This window comes from Chelon labrosus (assembly GCF_963514085.1).
Source record: "Chelon labrosus genome assembly, chromosome: 12".
In the NCBI taxonomy this organism is placed as follows: Eukaryota; Metazoa; Chordata; class Actinopteri; order Mugiliformes; family Mugilidae; genus Chelon; species Chelon labrosus.
Genome location: NC_140345.1, coordinates 2,111,338 through 2,138,829, shown reverse-complemented (window position 1 = coordinate 2,138,829; position 27,492 = coordinate 2,111,338). Strand labels below are relative to the sequence as shown.

The following is a 27,492-nucleotide window of genomic DNA, read 5'->3' as shown; positions in this document are numbered from 1 at the left end:
AAACGCATAGCCTACTAAAACAACGTGAACAAAGTTAACAAACACAGAGTTAATGACCATGAATTCATAGATTTAATTATAAAAAACGAACAACAAAGTCATGAACAAAGTCAACAATTAACACAGAACACAGAGAACAACAAACACAGAATTAATGGATAAAAAAAAAACCGCACAGGCTATTAACACAACGTGAAAAAAAAACAAAAAAAAAACATGCACTTAAACAAAATCACTCGGTGGGTGCTGTGGCAGCTGTTGCTGTTGCTCCTGCTGCTGACGCCCTCCTCGATCCTGTCCGCCGACCAGATGTCCGAGACCAAAACCGGGGACATAATCCCAAAATTTTGGAAAAAACGGGGACATTTTTAGTTTGACTGTCAATCTGATTGAAATACATACAAGTTTTATCTTCAAAAAACAGGGACATAGGTAGTTTTTTCTGTATTTTCCCGGAGGCAACCAAAAACGGGGACTGTCCCCTGAAACCGGGGACGTCTGGTCATCCTAGCTAAGACCACCTTTTAAAATTCAGCACATTAGCGCAAATATATGTCATGATATTAAAAAGTTGATTCGGTTATCCTATAATTGGGTCTATTCTGTGCAACACTCATGCTAGCCTATTTGTGTAGCGCAGTAGCGCTATAGATGCGGCTTTAACATCAAACGGCTAACACAGACTCGTGGTGCGCAAATAACAGCCTGTAACTGCTATCTACAAAGCAAACAGCATTTCACTTGCACGTTTAAGTAATAGTAAATTAGAATAAACACATACAAATAGATGTACATAATAAACACATAGAATAAACACATAAAAACTTACGTGTGCATAGCTGGTCAGATAAATCTGCGTTGACAGCTTGGTTTGATGATTTATTTTATTATTTTTTGGCGCTTCTGGCTGAAGTCCGTAGTACGGATGTGGGCCGTATCTGTAAGACGACAGTCAAGCCAGACCCAACGTTCACTTGGCACTTTGGGCGCTGTCGTAAAACGGACCTAAAACGGAGCTCAAACGGACCTGTGCTGTAACGGACCTTATAGCATCACAAAATGTACTGTATTATTTTGTTTTTAAACACTGATAATATTGCTCAGCTTAATGACAATGCATTTATCTCATGCTAACTGACAAAAATGCCGAAAATAAGGCAAAAGGACAATCCAGTGGTGATTTAAGCGGAATCGTAACACATCCGGCACAGCTCCGGTAGGCGGAATCGTTTCACGCACCCGTTACGCATCTGTAACGGGATGATCAGGCGGTGCTGGATCGGCGCTGGCACATATCCGCAACAACCCCTAAAAACAGACCAGAAACGGCTTCGGCTCGATGTGCATTTGGACTCAGGAACGAGTCCGTGAGGCGGATGCGGGCCAGACCCGGCTCTATCGTTTTGCGGTTGCGGCCCTGTTCCGTTACAGCGTCCAGTGGCTATCTGTCTCTGTCAAAACAGTGCTGGCTCAAATCCGTTTTGCAGATATGGGCCAGAGCAGTTTTTAGCCCTTTTTTAAATGCAATCGGCTCAGATATGTATCACAGATTCGGGCCACACCAGTGTGGCCTATGTGAAAACAGTATCGGCTCAGATTCATATTGCAGATCTGGACCAAATCAGTGTCAGACACAGCTAATGTCTTTCGGTAACCTATGGGAAAAGTGATCTGGGCCAGATCTGTAAAATGATATAAATACTGAACTGATGGCAGTTAGAATGTTTAAGCTGAAACCTCTATCTGGCACGGATCTGGTTCACAATCAGAAAACGTCTCTAAGCTAGAAACGGAGGCAAGGGGCTTAAAACGGATCCGGGCCAAATGTAATTGCTATCTGGGGCAGGAAGTCGTCGTCGTCGTCTTCCGCTTATCCGGGTCCGGGTCGCGGGGGCAACAGCTTCAGCAGGGAAGCCCAGACAGCCCTCTCCCCAGCCACTTCCGCCAGCTCCTCCGGAGGAACCCCCAGGCGTTCCCAGGCCAGATGAGAGATATAATCCCTCCATCGTGTCCTGGGTCGGCCTCGAGGTCTCCTACCGGTGGGACATGCCCGAAACACCTCTCCCGGGAGGCGTCCGGGAGGCATCCTTACCAGATGCCCTAGCCACCTCAACTGACTCCTCTCGACGTGGAGGAGCAGCGGTTCTACTCTGAGCTCCTCCCGTATGTCCGAGCTCCTAACCCTATCTCTAAGGCTGAGCCCGGCCACCCTACGAAGGAAACTCATTTCGGCCGCTTGTATTCGTGATCTTGTTCTTTCGGTCATTACCCAAAGTTCATGACCATAGGTGAGGATTGGAACGTAGATCGACCGGTAAATTGAGAGCTTCGCCTTTCGGCTTAGCTCTCTCTTCACCACGACCGACCGGTTAAGCATCCGCATCACTGCAGATGCCGCTCCGATCCGCCTGTCGATCTCTCGCTCCCTTTTACCCTCACTCGTGAACAAGACCCCGAGATACTTGAACTCCTCCACTTGAAGCAGGACCTCCTCCCCGACCCGGAGTGGGCAATCCACCCTTTTCCGACTGAGGACCATGGCCTCAGACTTGGAGGTGCTGATCTTCATCCCAGCCGCTTCACACTCGGCTGCGAACCGCCCCAGCAGGAGCTGAAGGTCGCTGTTCGATGAAGCTAAGAGGACCACGTCATCCGCAAAAAGCAGGGACGGGATCCTCCGATCACCGAACACAACACCCTCCCCCACCCGGCTGCGCCTAGAAATTCTGTCCATAAAAGTTATGAACAGAACCGGTGACAAAGGGCAGCCCTGGCGGAGTCCAACCCTCACTGGGAACAGGTCCGACTTACTACCGGCTACACGGACCAAACTCGCACTCCTTTGGTACAGGGACTGAATGGCCCTTAGTAAGGAGCCATCCACCCCATACTCCCGGAGCACCCCCCACAGGATGCTCCTGGGGACACGGTCGTAAGCCTTCTCCAGATCCACAAAACACATGTGGACTGGTTGGGCAAACTCCCATTTCCCCTCCAGCACCCTAGTGAGGGTAAAGAGCTGGTCCATGGTTCCACGTCCGGGACGAAAACCGCATTGTTCCTCCTCGATCTGAGGTTCAACCATCGACCGGACCCTCTTTTCCAGCACCCTGGCATAGACCTTCCCAGGGAGGCTGAGGAGTGTGATCCCCCTATAGTTGGAACACACCCTCTGGTCCCCCTTTTTAAAAATGGGGACCACCACCCCGGTCTGCCACTCCAGAGGTACTGCCCCCGATGTCCACGCAATGTTGCAGAGGCGTGTCAACCAAGACAGCCCTACAACATCCAGAGCCTTGAGATACCCAGGGCGGATCTCATCCGCTCCCGGAGCTCCACCGCCGCGGAGTTGTTTTACTACCTCGGCGACTTCTGCCCCAGAGATTGGATGGTCCAACCCCAGGCCCTCCGGCTCCGTTTCCTCTATGGAATACGTGTTGGTGGGATTGAGGAGCTCCTCAAAGTATTCCTTCCACCGCCCGACTATATCCTCAGTTGATGTCAGCAGCTCACCACCCCCACTGAGAACAGTGTGAGCGTGTTGCCGCCTACCACCCCTGAGGCGCCGGACGGTTTGCCAGAATCTCTTCGGAGCCGATCGATAGTCTTCTTCCATAGCCTCACCGAACTCCTCCCACGCCCGAGTTTTTGCCTCAGCGACTGCCCTCGCCGCAGACCGCCTGGCCATCCGGTACCGGTCAGCTGCTTCAGGAGACCCACAGACAAGCCATGCCCTGTAGGCCTCCTTCTTCAGCCTGACGGCTCCCCTCACCTCCGGTGTCCACCAGCAGGTTCGGGGGTTACCGCCGCGACCAGCACCAGCGACCTTGCAGCCGCAACTTGCAACAGCCGCCTCCACAATGGCGGAGCGGAACATGGCCCATTCGGACTCAATGTCCCCCACCACCCCCGGGACGCGGTTGAAGCTCTGCCGGAGGTGGGAGTTGAAGACCATGTTGACAGGTTCCTCCACCAGGCGTTCCCAGCAGACCCTCACTACTCGTTTGGGCCTACCAGGTCTGCGAGGCGTCTTCCCCTGCCATCTGATCCAACTCACCACCAGGTGGTGATCAGTTGACAGCTCTGCTCCTCTCTTTACCCGAGTGTCCAGAACATACGGTCGCAGGTCAGATGATACGACTACAAAGTCAATCATCGACCTACGACCTAGGCCGTCATGGTGCCAAGAGCACCGATGAACAACCTTATGTTCGAACATGGTGTTAGTTATGGACAAACTGCGACTCGCACAGAAGTCCAATAACTGAACACCACTCGGGTTCAGATCAGGCAGGCCGTTCCTCCCAATCACGCCCCTCCAGGTCACGCTGTCATTGCCCACATGAGCGTTGAAGTCTCCCAGCACGACAATGGAGTCCCCAGTCGGGGCGCCATCCAGCGTCCGTCCTAGGGACTCCAAAAAGGGCGGGTACTCTGAACTGCTGTTTGGCGCATATGCGCAGACAACAGTCAGGACCCGTTCCCCGACCCGAAGGCGCAGGGAAGCAACCCTTTCGTCCACCCGGGAGAACCCCAACGTACAGGCCGATAGTCCAGGGGCAAGCAAAAAGCCCACCCCGGCCTTCCGCCTCTCACCCGGAGCAACTCCAGCAAAGAAGAGGGTCCAACCCCTCTCGAGGACTTGGGTTCCAGAGCCGACGCTATGTGTCGAGGTGAGGCCGACTATATCTAGTCGATAGCGCTCAACCTCTTCCACAAGCTCCGGTTCCTTCCCCGCCAGAGAGGTGACGTTCCATGTTCCGAAAGCCAGCTTCCATAACCGAGGATCAGACCGCCAAGGCCCCCGCCTTGGTCTGCTGCCCGATCCCCATTGCACCGGACCTTTCATATTCCTCCTGCGGGTGGTGGGCCTACAGGGAGGTGAGCCCATGTCTCCCGTTCGGGCTGGGCCCGGCCGGACCCCATGGGCGAAAGCCCGGACACCAGGCGCTCGCCCACGAGCCCCAGCCCCAGGCCTGGCTCCAGGGTGGGGCCCCGGTAACCCTCCGGGCCGGGTACACGTTCTCCTCTTGGTCTTCTTCATGAAAGGTCATCTGAACCGTTCTTTGTCTGGCCCTTCGCCTAAGACCAGTCTGCCTTGGGAGACCCTACCAGGGGCAAATTGCCCCGGACAGCATAGCTCCTAGGGTCATTAGGACACTCAAACTCCTCCACCACGATAAGGTGACGGTTCAAGGAGGAGGCAGGAAGTCTTGATCTTGATATCTGCTGGCTTGACCAGAACGCCCAAAACATTGTCTGTTGCCCCCAAAGGTTATCAGAAGATAGCCGACAGGTTCCCAGATTGGTATTGAGTTAATGGGCAACAGGAAAAAAGCTTTAAATGAACACCATGCGTGACTTGTTTGGCACAGAGGAAATATAATTACTTGACATATCAAGAAGTCTCAAAAACATTTTTTTTTTTTTTTTTTTTTTTTTACAGAGCATATACACCAATCAGCCACAACATAAAAACCACTGACAATATACACCTGAACTCAATAACGGCAGTAGGAATCATCACAAAACAGCAGACGATTCCTCCATGAGTAACCTCGACATTGTTTTGACTTCTTCGCCTGATCAACATTTTAGTTTTCTAAAGAGCAATCAACAACCTCAAAATGCCTGATCACAAAAGACATTTCCCTGTTTGTTTGAGGCTCTGCTAGGAATTTTTCTGACCAAACATGTCAGCAAGCAAATGTACCCACATTTGTCACAGTAATTCAGTCTTTCTTTTCTCTCATTTTTTCAAGGACCTCTCGTATGCTCACTGAAGGGCCACAGACATCACTTTGTCCATACTAGCACAATTCGAACTGAGTCAGAATCAGACAACACTGTTTGAGACAACCAAGGCTACACCGCAGAGATACACGTAAAATGGAAAAGTTGATCGTTCCTTATGAAAAGATGATAAATCTCTTTTCTTCAAAAATGTCCATGATAACAGTACAAATAAAGAAGGAAAACAACACGAACTGAAAGTAAGATGCACACTTGTTACTCCATTTCAAGCTCTTTGGTTTTATAATCAGAAGCTTCCTGAATATCCAGCTGCTGTTGGCTGCTTGTGATTTAGTCATTTAAGCCTGTTCCTCTGCCGCTCTGGATAACACTGTCAACCAGAGTAAATCTTACATGTCTGACGTTGTGAGAAAATGCTCTCATCTCCCCCATCAAACAGAGAAGGAGCCTGAAACTAGCAGCGGATGCGAAGAGACCATAATGTTCTTGGTGGCGTGTGCATGCCAGCCGCAGAAGGGAGTGGCTCTTAAACACCACTTTAATCTGACCCTTTGGCTTTCTGTCCAGTGGGAGCAAATAGTTATATTAAAATAGATAATATGACAGGCCAGGCTAGGCGGGAGGATAGCACCAGCCAGACAGACCTATATAACAGATTGAGACATGCAGAGGTAATCCAAAAGGGTTTAAATCTCTGCTCATACACGTGATTATTATTTTTTTCTGGGTTATTCCGGGCACTGCATGAGACCAACCAAATCATTTGCTGTCCAGTGAATTCACTCAGAGTACTGCAAGTCTCTAAACTGTAGGCCAAATAAGTGGAAATCGTTTGTTAACATTCATCTTATCACACTCAAGAGCAATGTGCTGTTTTTTATGGAGAGCTGGCATTGAAGGATGCAGCAGCAAATGTCTAAAGAGATTCATCGCATTTCAGCAGGTACACGTGGCTCTCAGAGAAAACACACACAACCCTTCGTCCTAACAGAAAAAAAAAGCAGACAAATGAATTTACAAGGCATTATTTTTGTCTCAAACTGAAAGATTAAGTGCTTTGGTTATGCAAGAAAATGTTTTGCTCTTCCAACAATAGACTCATTTCAGATCAAGAGCCTCTGAGAGGTTGGTTTTAAGATGATTAGATTTCATCCAAACATTCAAACACATTTCACCTGAAACAAATTAAAGGCATTGTATACACACAAAGCAGGTTTAAATATCTGCATTTAATGACATAAAATGAAAAACAGTTGTTTACAAGATCGCAGAACACCAACAGACATGTCCATGATGTGTGTTCACCACTTCCACCCTCCTTTCCTGGCATAATAACACACTGCTTTGTGCGCAGTGCATCTACTAAGTTTACTCGCAACAAGAGTGACATATTTGAGTGACACTAATCCCCACAACTAGATAAAATGATAGACTAAAGCAGAGCACACACAAATGCCCTTGACCTAAATATTTATGCGATAACAATTGTCAGGTGAGCATTCTCTCTGTCGATGAGGAGAATATTACCGAGGCACATATTTTTCAGTGTGTTTTGTGGGTAAAAAATAGAAAAAGTGGTTTCTTGAATATAAAAAATGGGAAATCATATCATCTTCAGATAGAATGTAGAGTCATAAGGTAGTCGTATGGTAAATTCACCGTATATGTAACAAAAGAAAGAGAGACAGATCTGAAAAAAACTTTTTTTTTTAAGTAAGAAATGGGAAAGGATACATTCCTATTTACATTATGCTTAGATATCAGTCCCTTTGATCATTTATGCAACTATTATGCACAACAGAAAACATGCTTTCAATGTATAAACCTTGAAACATGCTACAAAGCTCTAAAATGTTCAAAACTTTACCATAAATTTGAGAATCATAAACTATTTGGCTAACCTATACCGTTATTTATTGCATGTATCAAAAGCTTTATCATAACATATTCACATGTCTTACAGTAGATTTTGAAATTACAGTCTGCAACACCAGTGTTGATGCAGGAATAGCAACCCAACGGTCACAGGGCAAATGTTTTACTTGGCTTGTGTCAGCAAGTGAAGACAAAAGTGAGCACATTAGTACAACATGGATGATTAAACAAGCACCGGCATGTTTCAAACCGTCCTTATGTGTTATTGATCTAATCAGTGGAAACAAACTGCTTTATAATTGCATGCTACATACAAATAAAAACCTGTACTAAGTATTTATTTATTCAAAGTACAAGTTGCAAACAAATGCACAGCAATCGTGAAACAGCTTGGCCCACAATGTGTTAACATTGTACTATTTTAGGCTCATGAGATTTAGATAACAGTCAAGTGATTGGTGAGATGTAAAGACTGTCTCTAAAATTAGAACAGGACTGGCACAAGTGCAACAGACTCTGATTTGACTCCTGAAGGGGCCTTTGAATGGAGGTCTCTGTATTCTAGTGTCCCATAGGGAATCCTCAATGCAGACAAACTCAGAGTCAATACGTAGACCTCTTTCACCTCTTCACAGCCTTTAAATAAGTTTCATGGTAAACCTGCCACCATCACCTCCGTCCCCTCCTCCTCCACCCATTGATGACCGAGGAACAAAGTCAATAGTTGCTGTGTGCTTGATCTGACCTTTGCTTTGGCTCCAGAAAAACATGAAGACAAAACAGATGGCAACCGAGCTGAGGAAAGAGAGGAAGCCCATGGTGGTGGCGATGATAAGGGTCTTTGCATCAAACGGGTATGGCTTGGCCATCTGAGCTGAGGAATTTGCAGCTTGGGGATTAGAAGGCTCTACCCAGCCTTCCTCAGTGTAGAAAGGGATGGTTCGATTGCGTGGGAGCCCTTTTACATACAGGCCAACAGTCAGGCTGTCATTGCCTGCTGCATTGCCTGCCAGGCACTGGTATGTACCGCTGTCCTGAACTTGGGCAAAACGCACTTCTAGAGTACCATTCGGTAAAACTCTGATTCTTCCTGTTGGAGCCACCACATTCTTATGGGATGAGATCCAGGTGATAGATGGGAATGGATCCCCATCAGCCTTGCAGGAAAACAGAACTGTAGTGCCTTCTTCTACTCTCGCCTCCTGCGGCCTTCGATCCATAATACGAGCAGGGCGGCAAGTAAACAACCTTGGGAGTTCTTTCTCTGAAAAGTCTCTGAATTCACGCTGTCTCACTGCATCTGGAGAGAAACAAGTGGGCTGGTGTCCATCAAAGTTCAATCGCAATCTGCGACGGACCACCCAGAGAAGCCGGCAGTCACATGCTAAGGGATTCCCATCTAACCGCAACACCTGAAGGTTCCCAACAGAGTGGAAGACACTCTCCTCCAGAGTAGTGAGCTGATTGGATGTCACATTAAGCATACGAAAGTAGGCCAGTCCCCTAAAGGCTCCAGGCTCTATTCGTAGCAGGCTGCCCCCTGCTAGGTGTAACTCCTGGAGTCTCAGGAGGTCCCCTAGCAGGTTACCTTGGATAACAGTGATGGGGTTGTAGGACAGGTCCAAGAAGCGCAGATACACCAGATGACGAAGAGCTGAGTAAGGAACCACACTTAGGTTGCAGCCACTGATGACAAGCGAGGTCAAATTAAGACCAATCAAGCTGTTGCCAGCCATAGTGTCCAATGCTGGCCAGTTTGCAATCAAGAGGCTGCGCAGACGATGGAGCCTTCGGAAAGCATTGTTGGACAGTGTAGAAATGGTGAGACGTAACATGCGGAGACGCGTCAGACTCTGGAGCTGGGACAATGCCTCAGTGGGAACAGAGGTCAAGTTGCTGCGGTCTAAGTTGAGCTCCTGTAGATTTTGCAGACCAAAAAAAGCCCTCTGAGAGATGAACACCAGGTCATTCTCCCCAGCTTCCAGTGTCTGCAAGTTCACCATTTCTTTAAAAGAATAGTCCAGGAAAACCAGAATCTCATTCTGGCTCAAGTCTAGAAACCGCAGACTGGACAGGCCAGAAAACACCCCAACTGGGATTATCTTGAGACGGTTATTCTTGAGTCGAAGTGTCCTAAGATTCTGTAGGCCCTGGAAAGCCTCCACCTCAATCATAGAGATTATATTATCAGTGAGGTCCAACTCTTGAAGTTGAAGAAGCCCAGGGAACTGGCGGCGTCCCACAGTCTTAATCTTATTGAGGGATAAATCCAAATGCCTGGCATCACTGGAAAAGCCCTCTGGCACTGAACTTAAATGTTTGCCAGAGCAGATCACTTCTTTAGCCTCAGGTCGGCACACACACCGTGACGGGCAGCCTCCTCCAGATACACCCAGTCCAAACTGGAGCAGGACGCTCCACGCCCCCCATCGGACGACTGACTCCACAAACATCTTACCCCCTGCCTGAAAAGAAACACAGACAATTAAGAATTTAGATTTTTAACAAGATATTAGATATATCTGTATTGCATTTACTTCCTTCAAATGCATTGAAAGAGGACATACCGTTTCAGTCTTGGAGTGCAGATTTTCATAACCAGTGGCAGTCAAGTAGGGATCAGACTTGAGTTAAGTCCTCTGCACAGATGTTTTGCTGTCACCAACATACCCTTCAGAGTGGCCTGAACAGAGCAGAAAAAAACTAAAGTTTAACATTTTTAAAGATTACTTTATGGCCGATGTTTAATAAAACATCTAAAAGCTCAACTGTTCAGTTTCACTTTTCTTGAAACAGACATGAGAACTGTTAACCCTGTCCATCTCATCAGCTTGGTGTTCCCACTAATGGAAAACCAGGACAAACTAAATGCATTAAAAACCAACACAAATACAACGTTCTGAGCAGCCTGTCCTGCTCTGGGTGTTAAATGATTCATTTTGTGGCAGCTGGCTACTTGCAGACAAGTGACCTCGGTACCAGCACTTAAATGGAGGGAAGACAAACGCTTCTTCTTTACTTAGTCAGGATTATATTGCAAATTTCCCCTCTGCAGAATAAAAGGATTATCTTACTTTATCTTATTAGTAACCCAGTTGGACCATCCTACACCGACCCACACTAAAATAGCGTAACAACTAAACCACTATGTCCCACAATTAATTTCTGGTCGTCCGTTGGTACATTTTATAAATGTGCCATTTGACATATGGAGAAACAGAACAAAAAGCACATATTTTAGGGCAGCAGAGTATGTCCAGTGCCAAGCAGATGTCGCATCTGATGAGACCAGCCATCGCCTCGGTATCACAGACAACTAAATCCCTACTTAACCGATTATCAAAGAATACATCTTACATTTTGCTCAGTACATTTTATCCTCCCAAAGACTGGAAAAGGACCATTAACAGCACTTAACACCGTGGAAGTGTCCACATGTGATCCGCCCTAAAAAAAAAGTATTAGCGGGCCCAGCCTCATGGCGACGCTTCTGAGAGTACAGATGAGGCCTCAGTGGGATGAAGCTCTGTACTCTTTTCTCAGGCACACTGACTATGATCTGACCTGGCAACAGGATACGAGTGATATACTGCATTTTGGAAATAAAACCTGTTTATACATCACATAAGAAACAAAAGTACCCTTTAAAATAATACAGTGTCAGCCTTTGTATAAAACACGTATTGCATATACTGTATGTTTGAACTGTTAGAAGGACCCCTACTTTTGCCTCTTATTAAAGAGTACTGTATATTTAGTTGTTTCCTAGTTGTTGTAAATCCCTCTAAGACTAATGTATAATTTTGCACATGCAAGTCACAGTTGCAAATACAGATAACAATACAATAAACAGTAATGTTACAGAGAAGAGTACAAGTAACTTGAAACTAGAGGAAAAGTCCAAAAAGAGAAGCCACTGTTGTAAAATGCTACACAGTGAAATATTACATAATTAGCTTATTCTGCAACTGTCTAACCTTGCCAGCTGAGTAAAAAAGAAAGTGATGTAAATTATATATTTCCACTCTGACAAGCACCGCAGAGAGCTGCTACAGTACGAGCTTCAAAGCTAAAGAAACAACTCTCAACATGTCCCGCAGCTGAACAGGAATCTCAAAGCCCCAAACAGGTTTACTTCCATAACCAACAGGGATGTGAAATACACTACAAAAGTATGATCCGAACGCTTAAAAATGCCAAACTGAGTCTGACCTGCAGCAGCTTCAGCTTCTCACTCTTCACCATCAGACAGTTTCCAGAGTGTGGACCCACCCTCGCTGCAGTCTCTCGTCTAAGTGGCAGAGTTGCCAGCAGTCCAGAGCTCTACAGTCTTTGTCTCATCCCTGTTCTTCATGCAAACAGCTCTTATACTGGCTGGCTGGGAGCGCTGACTCACAACCCCAACACTTACGCACCTATGCTCGTGTTAGACTGATATATGAGAGTGTGGACACACCAGAAAGACGCCAATTATTATCGCCTATTATTAAATGTTGGACTTTAGCCAACTACACCTTTTATTGACCACAGTTTTAATGTTTTAGTTGGTTCTGCAAGATAATTCAGATTCAACCTTCAAATGCAGCTACTCTAATATAATAACATGGTGACTGTATTAAAAAAAAGTTTTGCTCTGGAATCTATTTATCCATAATGGTCTTTCTTCTCTTTCAGACACTTTCTCAGCATCTCTCTTCTTAAAATAAATAAAATAAACTGTATAGAAGTTGATTATCAGCAACAAATACTGGCGTTTAGAACCAGTATTAATCTCTTTTTCCAGTCCCCCCCCGCCCCGAGTTAACTTGTGAGAGACAGAGACTGGCAGGTGTGTGATATCTCAGGCTGGTGGGCTAGTCGGTTGCTGAGCACTTCCAGCCAATCAGAACTCTGGAACACTCTTCCTCTGCGTCTCTGCACACATCATAAACCTACAGTCCAGTCAAAGGTCACAACCTCAGAGTCGCAGCCAGGATTGACCCCGTCCATCAAATTAGAAAGTGAGGGAATAAATGCTTTTGTAATTTACTCATCTATTTCTCGCCCTGCGTGGAGCGCGGTCACATGAGTGTCCTGTTACAGCGTTAATTACGCTAACTATTTTCTATCTCACAGCGCCACTTGTTTTGGTTTAGAGCTGGCAACTGTTACTTGAGGAGCCGTTACTGCTGTTGTGTAGGACACACAGAGAGAGGAAAACAGCTCAAACTTGTGGTACTTTCAGTAATATAATTCAGTTTTTTATGAATTTGCATGTTTCTACTTCCAGTTTGAGGGAGAAAGCCAACTTCTCCATTTTGTCTATATATACTTTTATGACTTCAAACCAGTCCTCCACCCTAGGTACCTCTGTTTGCAGCCATTATCTGTAATAGCCTTTTTACTAGCAACTGACTTCATTCTATAGGACCTTGTAACTAGACGACATGGAAATATTCTGCTCCATCTACTCCACATTTTCTCCAAGATTGTGTACCTTAATGTCGCTTTTGTGTCAGTGTTATATATAAAGAATATCTGTTTATCTATACATCCAGCACTGATGCCTCACAGCAAGAACGTCCCGGGTTCGAATCCATGGGCCGACTGGGCCTTTCTGTGCATGTGTGCATGTGAGTGTGAATGGTTGTCTGTCTCTCTGTGTTAGCCCTGCGATAGACTGGAGACCTGTGCAGGGTGTACCCCGCCTTTCGCCCGATGACAGCTGGGATAGGCTCCAGCAGACACCGCGACCCTTCACAGGAATAAGCGGGTACAGAAGATGAATGAATGAATGAATATATCTGTATATCTCTATATATTTATATTCATATTCTCTCCATGATAGGGAGCAAAAGCAGCAATGTTTTTAGGAAATAAGGAGATAACTAATTGAAGATGTGAGCTGAGATTTAATTTGTTGGTAATTGTAAACTTACCAAGCTCCAAGAAGTAAAGATTTATACATATGTTTATGTAAAGTGTGTTCTGTTTTTAAACATGTGTCCACATATTATTAAATTGCAAAATCAGTCCTTAGTTTCACATATCTTTCTGTTTGTCATTTCCTGCTCATCCCATTGTCTGCCTGATTCATTTGGTCGTTTCAAAGCACTATTGCAAAAACGTCATTATGTGTTTGAGGTTCGCCTTATTTGAGTTTTCATTAATGTAATTGTGAAATTACAAAATGACTATAACATATTTCAGCACTAATCAAAGCTCCTGCTTCCTCTATATCCTGCAGGTTTTTTCTGTCTAATCCAGTCTAATAATGTTCTCTGATTAAAGACAGAAGAGTTCTTTCTTAATTTGCTTACTTTGCCGCAGAGCTGGCAGACCAATATGGAGCTGCCTTTTGATGTCCCTGCAAAAGGTCTTTTTGCATAAGTCAAAAATATCCACTCTCCTAAAGTGAGCAGGGGCCAGCTCTCACCTAACAGAATGGACTTGCTGCCAAAATGCAAACAATATCAAAGTCAATATCAAAGCCAATGGGATGTAACCGCTCTCTTCAGACAACCCTTTGGAGGAGCCCAGCAGTGAGCTCCTGCCGTAACATAATTGTTTGAAATAATTCAACTTCCCGACTGCTCACAGTTTGTCGTCTCTGCTCTGTCATCAGACAAAACTCATCAAGCCTCTAAGCTTGGGCCCTTATCGCCTTACATCAATCTGTGGCCAGTTGCCACCCCATGTTAAACTTTGTGCTCAGACTGAACACAGCTACAGGTTTAACCATTACCCGGATCATATTTTTATGCTTCTCCAAACATTATGATTTTCAAATTACTGCTGAAATCAAAAAACAACTACGTATCATATTCATTGTGTGTCATATCATGTTTTTCCTTTGTAGAATGGTCACTGAAGGGTTACTGGGGTTGGGTTTGCTTCCTGTTTGAATTCATCAATTTAGCCTTAACAAAACATTTTAGCTGCTTATCTCATTCACTGAGCTGCTAACTTGATGTTTTCTTCCCAGAATCATGTTCAACAAAGTACTACAGAGAGCAGCGACTTGTCTTGCTGTAACACCACCAGGAGCAAGGAAGAGGTAATGACTCTCAATTAACTTTCGCTCTTTTTCTCGTCAACATTAAGGCTTCATTAGCTTTGAGGAAGCAGTCTCTCTCAGAGCTTTGTTCTTTCAAGTTTTACCCTATCAGCCATTCCTCAGCACTCCATCTCTCCCTGTTATTAAGGGACCTGCAGCAAAATGTGAAAAACTGTGACAGACAGCATGCAATTACTGAGATGAAGACTTTAGGTGAAAACTTCACAACAGGTGCTTTAAACAGGATCATCACCTCACAGAACGACAGTCTATGTTTCCTTCTGAGTTTGGATGCCCAGGGCATGGATCCCTACATGCCAAGAAATCTGACAGAGAATGTACAATCTTGAGCCTAGCTGGGTTTTCTGACACTTGTCAAAGTGTTATTTTTAGCTCGTCACAGTGAGAAAGACAAGAGCCTGGCTCAAATCCTCAATTAAAGCGGCTGCAACAGAACAACAGTGTGGGGATCACAGAGCATGAGCTTGGGTCTTGTGTGTTTTCTGTGTGTGTGCTTGAACTGCGGTGGTAGTGGACTTGTGTTTGTGTGACTTTCTTGTTTTGTTGGTTTTTTTTAGGGCTTCTGGCACCTGCTGCAGTGTGATGGCCCCTGAGAGCGCCAGCATGCAAGCAGCAAATATTAAAAGGTCTGCTGGCAGAACAGCTGTCGGGTGCATAGCAGGAAAACAAAAGTCTCCTGCTCTTTCCCTGTTGGCTTTTCTCGGAAAGAGCTTGTAAACAAGATCATGTCAGAGTCACATCTATGTTAAACCATCAGAATGTCTCAAATTTTCCAACAATGTGTACAATTACGGGAACAAAAGTACAAACGGTGGGTGGTTTAGCCTTACAGGCTGTGTCCCAGTGGTCAGTCAGACAATATTCTGTGTGTTCAAACCTTGTTCAAACGCATGAAACAACAAAATAAAAGTCAAGTTAAAACAACTATAATGCTGATCCCAAGGTTTTAAACAACAACAAATACCTCAGACTGGATGTTGGTAAAGTGTAACCCACTGAAAAGAATACACAAGACTTGTAGTATATTGAATCTAAAACTTAGAAGACTTTGTGACAGGCAAAACGCAGTAGTCCATACAAGTCTTGTGTTTGAGTATTTCTCTCAATAACATATAGAGTAAATATTGGAACAATCTGAGGTTACCAAAAAGTGAGGAACAATATGGTGATTGTACAAAACATCAAAACAACTGAATACCGACTTCTAAAACGTGTTAAGATGTCAGTATTCACACATTATGATTAATGTCATGAAGATCTTGAACGCATGAACAAACTTTGTGAATGGTTTAAAAATAGCCACTGGCTTTGCTGCACGTTTGTAGAAACAAGACGCAATGTGGCAACATGAGATCATGGAATTTTAATGAAATTCAACAAACTGTAACAATGACAGGTAAAACTAAATCAATATGACGTGAAGTGGGTGGGTACCAAGTTGAGCTAATCTCAACTTTGAGGTGACGACCAATGATACAGTTGATTGTAGTTGTTTCCGAACATTTTACACAGGGAAACACCATCCACAACTTTGGTTCCTACACCATGTTAGCTTAGGATTGGTGGATGGTGATCTCAGATGAAGTGGCAGTGTTGCTGACTGTATGTTCTTGACTTTATGTTCTCTTTAAATAGCGAGACAGCAAGAGGAGCTAACTCTGTGGAAACAGAAAAGTTATGCTTCTTTCACCACAGAACGTTTGGTGATTTCCTACACCACCACTGGCAACCAGCTGTTTTATTAGGTACCATGAAGAAGTGGCCTAATGTTGTCTAATGTGGTAATGTGTATGTTGACAAGTGCCTGAATCAGCACTTATGTTCTAATGGTCTAAATACATGTTTATAACTGTTTACCACTTAAGGAAGGCAAGGAACCATAATAACACCATTTTTTTTTTAGAATTTCTAAGTTTTTCAAAGAGTGCCTATGAAGGGTTAATATGTGGATGGGACTTTAAAGCTCTTTGCTTTGTAAAGCTTCAACAAAAGTATTCAAAACAATATCATGTCAATCATTGTTATTAAATTGTAAGAATATGTGCAATAGCTGACTGAATAGTAGCTTATTTAGTTCTTTACAGCTCAACTAACAAATCAGTCTTGATTTTCAAATATGTCAGTAATAAACACAGGGGAAAGCTGATTACACTTAACTGCAAATGTTTAAAAATGTATGTATAAACTTCTTTTAACATTTTTATTATTCATTTAGGTTCTGTGTCATAATATACTCATATTAAATATGCAATGCTTAGATCACATCCTTAGTTACAACTTTCAAATCATGTTTGATAGGTGGACATTGGACATCTGTTCTTACAGGCTGGTGTTGCTATATCCAGTTTGTGGTGGTCTTCACATAATTTACTGTGTGGAGGTCAAGTGATCCATTTCTGATGTTATCACTTTGTAAAAGGCTGTGAGGAAAAAAAACAAAAGACCCCTGAATACTAATATGGCCGAGTGAGGGCGTGTTTGCTTGTTTGCATATTTGAAGCTTATATGTGGAATAGAGATAAAGAAAAATGTGAGCCAGTGTGGCTGTGAGCTTTTGCCTGTGACCAAATGGATTATATTAACTGTTTGCCTCTGTGCCGACATATTATAATAGACTTATTTCATTTAATTGTTATGGATTTTACTGTTTTTATTTAGCCTAGTTTGACATGATCATGTTTAACTTACTGCTATCACCAGAGATATATCACAACAACGATGACATTCAGAAGGGACCCATTGATATTTTCCTTTGCTTATGTTTAGTTACAATTCCTGGAAATCTATCCTTGTGATTTGTGCGTGAGGTGAGAAGAATGCAAGTTCTTAGTTGTTATTACCTGGTGCACAAAGGGGTTTTGCCCACTGTGGAGGATTAAATACAAAAGAAGAAAAAGAAAAAGTATATATTCTGGCTTCCAAACACTTATTCAGCTGCCTCTGTGTATTTGTCCCTTTCGAGAAACTTTCCACAGTGTTTACCCCACATGGAACAAACATGCACAGAAAGTATTTAATGATGGCTTCACGCCTTTACACGATTATTAGACTCTAATATTTTATACCACTCACCACTCTGAAATTGTCTTTGGGTCATGGGCCAGTCTGTTCCAACTGAACTGGTTGCATGAGACATTTTTATTCGAACTGGGTTATTAGTGGAATATGGGTGTCAATGTAAAGACAGTTAATGTAAAATAAGACTTAGAGCCACAGTGAATGTTTGCATAGGAAAAAGTGAACCTGATTGTAAGTATTAGTAGACACATTAAGTCTGAGCATGTTTGAGTATTTGCCCCAGTGTCATGTGTGGTGGAAGTGGGTCACAGTGGCAGATCCACTCACATCGGTTTTGTTCCAGACTGTGTGTTGGGTAAAGCGCTCTTCTGTAATTCCTCATTCTGACAAGGAGAGCGTTAAGACTCTGTGCGACGTCATGCAAAGTGCACCGTCTGCAATATTAATAATAGCGCAAATAAATGAGAGAAGGGAATTAGTTTCAGTGCAGCGCCTATGTGATGTGACAAATTAGGTCGTCTCAGCTAACACAAATGATGCATTGGATCCATCAGCGTGCTTCAGAGGGATGATGGGAGGTCACGCGTTAAAGGGGAGCTGACTGACAGGACACAGAGGGCTCTCGACCTGGAACAGGTCTCATGTAAAACATGAATCATAACATGATGACTAATACAGGGAAACTTACATTCTGACTGTGGGGTTGAACTGCAATCAGAAACAAGACTGACTGGGTGTTAACTGGCTGGAGACAGATTCAAACTCTTGATTTATTTGGACCTTTGAAAGAAAAATAATGAAATCAAATTAAAAGAAATGTAGGGGAAAAGGAAATACCAAGGTCTCCCACCAGTTTTATGAAAGTCCGCAAGCCCTTTCTAAACACCACTTTCAAAGTAGAAATAAGGTTAGATAATGCCATGCAAACAAAAGAAAAAAGTAATGCATGATTGTGATTTTTTTCTTCTTTCACAGAAAAGTCATCAGCTCCATAATCTCCCCTCACTAGTGTGCAGGTGGAGCTTTTCCTCTTTGACACACTTACCAGCCTGAATGCCAATCTGATGGGGCCACTGCACAATCCCACCTGCTTTCCAACTGAGCCGGCCAGAGTGGCATAAAAGCAAAAAAAGGGGGGGGGGGGGGCGCGGGGGCGACAAATCATACATGTGTGGGAGGCTTTTGGATCAAGGCTTCCTGTAACTGTCAGGTTACAGACTTGCTTCCCCACAGCCTGCAGCACCCACTATTATTGATGTGCCTTTGGACAAACACTACTTCCAAATGTGTGCTTTTAAAATCACTTTCTGCCACCAGTCCCTGCCTCTACACGCAGCTATCACTTCCCACATAAAACATGGAGAAAATACGCCTTGGAGACATTCAGAGGTATGTTTTGTTTGGTTTTAAATCCTCCTGCGACTCCTTGAATTTGTACACTCGTCTATGTTTCCCTGAGCGGCGACAGTTAAATAATTATATAAAAGTTTGCAATTTTTTATGTAACTACAAAAGTAACTAACTCAAAAGGCACTCAAGCCAGAAGCCCCAGGAATTTTTATCTGTGGGACATTTACACCCTGAGGGAGACACGTTGGGAAGACCTCTTGGAAGAAATATCCTCAAAAATAGAACAGCTGATCAAGTTGCCTTTCCCGTCTAATTTACATGGCTCTTCTAAATCAGTGTCCACTGTGTACTGAACACTAAACGCTATAGTAGATACCATGCTGTGCCTCCTTACTCCAAAAATAACACCACCACCACTGTGGATGGCTTAGTTTAGGCAACTAAAACAAACTGGTAAACGCTGGGAGACATTCATTTTCATACTTAAAATAAACTTGTGTCAAAGTCATGTTTTTTACACCCAACCATCCTTTAAGTCAAGTCACACTATGTAAATTCTATTCCACCACCACTGCATATGTGAAAATGGTTGTATAAGTAAGTAAGTGTAATAAGTAACTAGCCTAACATTTTTGTCTGTTGTTTGTCTTTTTTTTTTTTTTCTTTTTGTCTTTTGAAGAAAGTTGGTCAGGATAGAATACCACCTGTCCTTAGACCCTCAATGAAAGAGAGGTCAGTTGTCATAAAAAACTCACACTTAGTTTCACAAAGCATTCTGATGCACAGTATGTCAGTGCAAGGATCTAAATCGGGCAGCAGGAGCTGTAGATGTTCAAGAAGGACATGATCGTCTCACTGCTTCTCCTTAACCCCTCTAAATCACCTGGTTGCATAACATCATTGCTTTAATTATCTTGTATTAATCCCTTGGGAATTCTAGACTGAAAATGGTCACATCCCTCTTGTGTACTGAAAAGGCTCCGGCCCCTATGAACTTGGTTAAATGGAAAATGGACACAAGGAGATGAAATTATAATTGAACGTACAGCCTATTAATGGTGGCTTTTACATTTGCTGTTTTATCTCTTCACTGCATGATAGGCCTTTGCTTTGTTAAAACTTCTGCTGGGTAGAAAGTGATGTCTCCAACATTGGCAGACAAATTTGTCTGGGATTAAGAGATTGTCTGGGAGTTTAGTGTGCGTGAGAGAAAACGAATCTGTGACGTCCAAACTCTAAAAGTCTAGATTATTTGTACCACAATGTCTGCTCTTAAAGGGTGGAACAAAAGAACCTGACTCATTCTCCCACTGGCTGCATCACACTGTGTCTTTGACCCCTTTGTCTCTTTAGAGAATCTTTTGTGTCTTTCATTTAATGCAATGAGTCGTACAAGCCTGTCCTTGAAGACATTCATGAAATTGTACTCAGATCATCCACACATTAAACCCTTTCTGTTGTGTTTTTTAAATAATGCATTTCTTCTCCTTACATGAAGCTCTTTGAATGGCCTCTGTCTCTGAGTTAACTAAACTGCTTGACACATAGGTGCTACAGTAAGCGCTACTGAAAATCAATCCTCATCAGCTTTAAAGCCTAGGATGAAGGACAAAGACATTCCATGCACACTCGCTGACAGACAGATAATCTATGTGTTAAGGTAGATAAGACACCTCGGTCATAAAAACACACATGCAGACTGAGAGTGACACATGTCCTTTCTCATTTTTGTCCCCTCCACCCTCACAATCTATCACCCTCTGAGTGGGAGACAGTCATGGATGCTTCAAATAGAAAAGCTTCAGGATGTGCCTGTGCTCTGCTCTCTGTTGGAGATAGGAGAGTTAACTAGATATGCTTTAGTTCTCTTCCTTGAAGCCTTCCCTCTTATGTATCGTTTGTGTGGCTTAACCCAGTTAGGTTTCAAATGTGGAATAGGTTGGTGGCTCACAGATGAATAAATAAATAGAATGCAACTGGATAGGAAACACACATTTTGGAAAAGGAAATTCAACATGAAAAAAAAAGACTTGCAGCATGAAAGAAACCCAGTAAGATGTGTTTTTCATGGCCAAACAACACAAGACTGCAGCTGACATATGCCCTGGGCCAGTGACATTTCGTATTCATGCCCTGGCTACATGTCTCCAGTGGCAGTGAACATCTGATCTTTCTATTCATCTACAAAAGGATTTCAAACGACGATGTGGCCTGAATAGTACTAGTGTGCACGATGGTTTCAAAAGTGTCGTGCACTACAGATTCTGCCCTCGATAGACGTTTTTGTGTGCAATCCCTTCAAAAGAAGGTCTGGCTGAGATGAAAAGGTTCACATATTTATCCTTTGCAAAAAGAAAAAAGCACTGAATATAGCTGTTATGTTAATCTCATGGCAGGCTCTCATGAGCCTGCATTGTTCCAGGCTCGGATACATCTTATCCCAGACAACTCCATCTTTAGTTGAGAATGGTATTAAGGAGCTGCTGTTGGAAAGAAGTCAAAGCTGGCTCATGGTTTCTAATGTGACCCATTAGTACGCTACTGTAGCTTTATGACTTTTCAAAGACACTTTTAAAGTATTGCTTTCAAACTAAAGTCACCAGTGGATATTGAACATCAAGAAAACACAGAAATGTTTGTTTGCTGTTCTCTAACGTAGGCTGACTCATTACACCTTCTACATGATGGATGATGGGGGGACACTTTTTTGACTTCAGACATATCTGCAAAAGTTGACTTGGACAAAAAATTTCTGATTTAAACGTTCTTGTGTCTGTGTTCAAGGGGAAACTCGAATTATGTTGTGTGTCACTGGAAATACCATCACACAGACTGAGAACTTAAATAAAGTTACTGTGCCTTGTATAAGAGTTACTGTTGGTTATTTTTTGTTTTACCTGTTTTGTTTTTGGCTACCAGTGGACAGTTTACAAGTTCTTTTAGTAGCTCAGCCAAGGCTGAATTATAGACTGGGCAAAGCAGACAAAAGCCCTTGGGCCCCAGACCATCAGCGTCCCCAAACCCAAGATTTACAGTACTCTTATTTCTGTCTACAAATTTTGATTATCACATTTGTCAAACATTTGCAATTGGCAAGTACAAAACAACTATCATGGGTCCTCCATCTCCATCTTCTGGTTCAGTTCTTGAAGAGAAACTCGGTTATTCTAGTTTATTAAAATATGTGCAAGGTCCAACCATATTTTTTTCATAACCAGCGTCCAACCATTGTTTTCTTGAATAATCAATTGGGAGTTCAGTTTATGGTGAAAATAAAGAAAATGACCTTTTACCTATGAAGTTCAAGTTAAGATTCTCTTATTTCATGCCTTATCTGATCAAGTTTTAAAAATCTGAAAATGTTGAGTTTTCTATCATAAAAAAGTAAGAAAAATTACAAGTTAAACTTAACAATATTGGTTGAAAAAAGGGTACTTAAAGGAATTATTCATATTTTTGTGTTTTAAATCTCCAGAATCTCTTGACTTCTAGGTGCCAAGGATGACAATGATACTCACGGAAAACAAGGTGACAAGAGCATATAAAGAGCCCAAAAGGAAGTTAAATCACGACTCTGATGGTAGAAAGTTCTCGTAGAAAGAACGGAAATAAAATAAATATATGTGGACACACAAAATGCACCAGGAAATTCAAGTGTATCTCTGATTTGAAAACAATTTAAATCTTTTACGTCTACATTATCCTTTTCTTTCACTATTACCAAAAATCGTCCTGTCATGATCCTTTTATCTAGCTTAATCCAAACACTTTTGCTGAAATACCATGAGTTTGTCCCAGTTCCAGAAGGCACTTTGAAGGAAATGTGGAAACATAATGGGTGTAAAAACACACTTGCCGGATGCAGATCTAACTTATAGCAATGTGTAACAGTTCAAAATGTCAAACTAAATGTAAAATATTGTAAGAATGCAGATCAATGTACTGAAAAAACGCCACATTCGCATGGGAGATAAAATGCACTGTATAATCACGTCAAGGCAAGTTGCATATCTCCAGAATAGGGCCCATGCAGTGAAAGCGAAGAAACCAGTTAAAGACTTGTCATATACTTATTTGCCTGAGGCTGAAATCAATTGAGGTCTGGAGCTGCTGCCCAATATAACAGTCCAGATAAATCATTTCCTAACAAGGAGACTGACATACTTCCTGTGCATAAAATGCCCTCTGATTAAATTGCCCATTTGGCAGAGTCCCAAGCGTCAAATCCTTGGTGCTCCCTTGATGGTGATCTGCTCCTCCTGCGCCACAACCGATGTGATGTGTGTCCTCATTATGACAGGAGGAGAGGACGAAGAGTTTGCTGCTGGTCTGAGCTCACCTCCGTGCCCTTCCCTAAGTGCTGATCCTGGCTTATATCACACTGCAGCTCAGGTCATAATCAAATCTAAAGCGACGAGCCAAGTTTGGAAAAGACACAGTTTTGGGTGACAAACGCAGGTTTGATCGGAGTTACTTTGACATTAAAGCATCTTGATTCATTGCACACACACATAAACACACACACACACACACACTCAGGGAGGACTCACGCTGTCCCAGGGGGAATTGAGGCTGCAGTTAGTGCTGTCTGTAATCCTGCAGTTAAAACACAGTCTGCTGTGGCCCTTTTTAGGTTTATGGAACAAACTATTGTTGAGGATTATCGTTCACATGGACAGTGCAACTCCACAATAACAAAAACACAGACTCACGCAACCCACAAATGAAAATAGGGCCTAACATTAGAGTCATACTAACGGCATATTTTTCTACATTTCTAGAAAGATGGTTTCAATAAAAACATCAAGAATAATACTATTAATATAGGTCAGTGTCTAAACTACCCCCTAGCCATATATAAGTGTTACATGCTTCTAAGAATGAAATTTGTCATTTGGAAAGAGTTGTTTGGGCTATGAATATGTTAAGAAGAAGCTTTAATACCTAAATATCAAAACAGGTCGACCTTATTGTTACGGCAAAACAACACGTTGTTCCAGATTTGGAACCGTTATAAAACATTAGCACCAACAACATCCTATTTCCACTTTTTTGTTTGTTTTCATCCACTTTAAATTCATTCTGGCAAAAAACAATTCCGAAAACCCCTTTTAATAACAGAACAAAAAATACGGAATAGGTCGAGCAGCAGAAAAGTGGATATTTAAGGATTATTGTAATCCCATAATAATACATGACGCACTATTTAGACATTAAGTGCCATTAAGAGTCAACTCTAAACTCAGCATAAATGCTTTCTGTCAAGGGCTACATGAACACACCGTAACAGCTGGTTCTGCAAGTAAAACTGTTAAAATCCCCTAAAAGTAATGCAAGTTTGTTTAGAAACAAAACCTCAAAAATGAAACTTACCAGCTAGGATTTCCAGCGAAGAAATCATCGCAACAAAGCCCACACCGCTTCAACACTCCATCTCCGACATAAAACGTGCTCATCTCTGTTCAGGACACTTTCCCCCTCTCCCTCGTCCTCCTCTCCTCTCTACGTTCAACCAGACTTTTCCAACATCTGTCACGCCAGAGTCGCGCAATTTACTTCGCCCTCCTTCTTCGTTAATTTCCTGCCGAACACCCCGGGGAGTTTCCCGATAATTGCGCTACTAAAATAATTTAGGTCGGCTCCGTGTGTGTGTGCCTTGTTGTGCGCGCTGATGCCGTGGAGAGGCTGGTGATGGCTGCGCGCTCCGCTTCTCCATCCCTCCGCTCAGCTGGAACTAAAGTCCCACAGATTTAAGGTTGGATCAGCGCCATGTGTCGCGGCCGTAATGCCTTAAATCCCCACGTAACGCAGTAGTGTAACGTAGAGTGGGTCCTAGTACTCTCCTAACCCAGGATGCGGTTACTTTTCTTGCACCACATGTTCAATTACATTATCCTGTTAGCATTTACTCTTTAGGAGCAACATTCCCATAATGAAAGAATATAAAGATTAACATTACCTTTTCAGCAACACCTTTGATTATTAAAAGATTTAGATTTTTAAATACAACTGTAACTTCGAGTGAACACTTTCAGTGAGTAGTAGTAATCTTACAATTCTTGAGCTAATACTACACTTTTACAGCATTTGCATGATTCTCCCGTTTTCAAAATGCAACTAAATTACACATGTTGAGACTTCTTAGGCATGATCCAAGTTCGTCACTCTAACACTGAACCAGCAGAACAACATGAAAAGAACCTTTGATTTTTAACTTTTTTTCAGTAAAAACAAAACAATTCAGTAATATGGTAATATGGAGAATATCCATCCATTATCTATAACCCCCTAATCTGTGCAGGAGGCTGGAGAGTATTCTCAGCTAACATTAAAACAGTAGCAGGGTACACCATGGACTGGTCACTGGTCTAACATTAATACACAGAAACAAACTACCATTCACACTCACCTACCTACAGCCACTTTAGAATCAACCCTTTCCCTGAACCACATGTCTTACTGTAGGAGGAAGCTTAAGATCCAGAGCGCCCCAGCACAGGGAGAAAATGCACACTCCACACGAAAAAGGCCCCAGATAAACCTTTGAATATTATAACAATGTATAACATCTGTGACTGAATTATTATCTGTTGTGAAGGGAACAGGAACTTCTGTGTCTTTAAATTTCCCTTTCATATCTAATTGATAATTGTGTAGTTTTGCTATTTTGCATCGTGGCTAATCCTAGGCTTGGATAACGTTTAAGGATTTGGGGCGCATGCGCAATTTGTATGCAGATACATTTGATTAAACAGAATTTAAATTTTCAGTAATTGATGTTTCACATCTTCGCTTCTTAAAGAGGAACTGCTGTTTTTTTACAGGTAACAGGTAACTCCGGACTCAACAGGGAATAGCGCTAGCATATCATAACAAAATATTGGTGAAATTAACGAATTTCGTGGCAGATAATGCGTTATTTAGAGGCTGCGTCTCGGTGCCCCGTCACTCCCGCTATATGGATATACGTTGATCTAATTATTTCCTAAACAAGTGCAAATGAAACAAAAGTTTTTTCGGTGAGTAAACCACCGTATTTTATGCTAGAAATAAGGTCCAGGTTGTAAAAAACAGTAGTTCCCCTTTAAGAACTACTTGAAGTGTGAGTTATTCCCCTGTTTACCCCTCATGTTAAATTAATGTGGGTGATTTTTTGACTCACCCATTTAAATTCTAACAAGCCTTAAAGTTATGCATAAATTAGGCTGTGGCCCCTTTTTTAGACACGTGGATGCCTTCTCAGGTTGTCAACTGTTTGCTTTGGTGTCACATTCTGTTCTCTGCTCCACTAATGCATCACCTCTTTGACCGTTTTTGAATTAGCCAAGGGTTAGGTGAAATAAGGCACCACAAAGATGGCAGTGCCCAGAGCCAACACGCCAAGCTTCAAAATACACACACAGCGTTCAGTCGATCACAGTGTTCACTCATGTACCTTCATGTGCAGTCAGTGCTGTTGCTCTGTCGTGCTTCTTTTGGTGGTTGCTGCCAAGTTCCCTTATCTCAGTACTTATTCTGATGATTACAGTGTTTGGTATCTGGTATCATACCAGTAGCTATACCTGGTTTATCCTTTAAAGGGTCACAAGTGCGTTGGAGCCTATTCCAGCTGACACTGAGCAAGAAGAGAGGTGCACTCTGGACAGCTCGTCTGAAATAATGGCCAAATCAAAAAAAATAATGTATTTACATAAGTCCTGTCTCTGCTGGTAGTACATAAAAATTAGCCTTTAACTAAGAACACAGCTGCTCTATCAACAGGTTGATGCACATAAAAGCAGATTTTTGTCAACAACGTAACTGTCAGAACAGGGTGCTGGAGATGTGCAAATAATAATAACATGGGTGGTAAAATCCCCAAGCTGTCAGCTCTGAGGGGATTTGTGATTTTTTTTTTCCTTTCTTTCTTTTTTTATCCGCTACACTGACTGAGTGCTGGCAGGTTTCCAGGACAGTACATTACTATCACAGCTTGGAGGGAGAGATGGGCAGATATGCATTGGTCAGCCAAATCTCTGGATTGAACAACAGCTGGTTACCATAAAGATGAGTGTGCTCGACCCTGTAGCAAAGGCGAGGAACCCGCCCCCCCCATCACTGCACACTCTGAAAATACACATACACATACTGCCTGTACTTATTAATGAGGCATCCCAACATAATCTGAAAAACAAGTCTTTAAAGTACTAATGGCCCTGGTGACAGTTCATCCATCATACACCTCATTTCAGTTCAGCTCAGTTCAGTCATCTTATGAGAGAATTATCTTCTAAAACCAGGATCATCACAGACATACAGGCAGACTTCACTTGCTTAGATAGGAAAGTAAAGTGGTCTGTTTGTGTACAGCTGTTGTTTTTCAGTGCAGTTCTGCACGGCGATACTGGGAAGCGGGATTTGTCCAGAGAACAAAGTGACTCCCTCGCCCGGCGGACTGA

The 27,492-nt window shown here is 43.0% G+C and overlaps 1 protein-coding gene across 1 annotated transcript; it reads right to left on the bottom strand.

The window, feature by feature from the left end:
• Window positions 1-6,335: 6,335 nt before the first annotated feature.
• On the bottom strand, window positions 6,336-10,082 carry lingo4b (leucine rich repeat and Ig domain containing 4b; the record flags this gene model as incomplete). Its single annotated transcript, XM_084557398.1, has 1 exon — window positions 6,336-10,082. One exon carries the CDS (start codon window positions 10,080-10,082, stop codon window positions 8,268-8,270), a length of 1,815 nt encoding a protein of 604 aa, XP_084413524.1. The 3' UTR covers window positions 6,336-8,267.
• Between the last annotated feature and the right edge of the window lie 17,410 nt (window positions 10,083-27,492).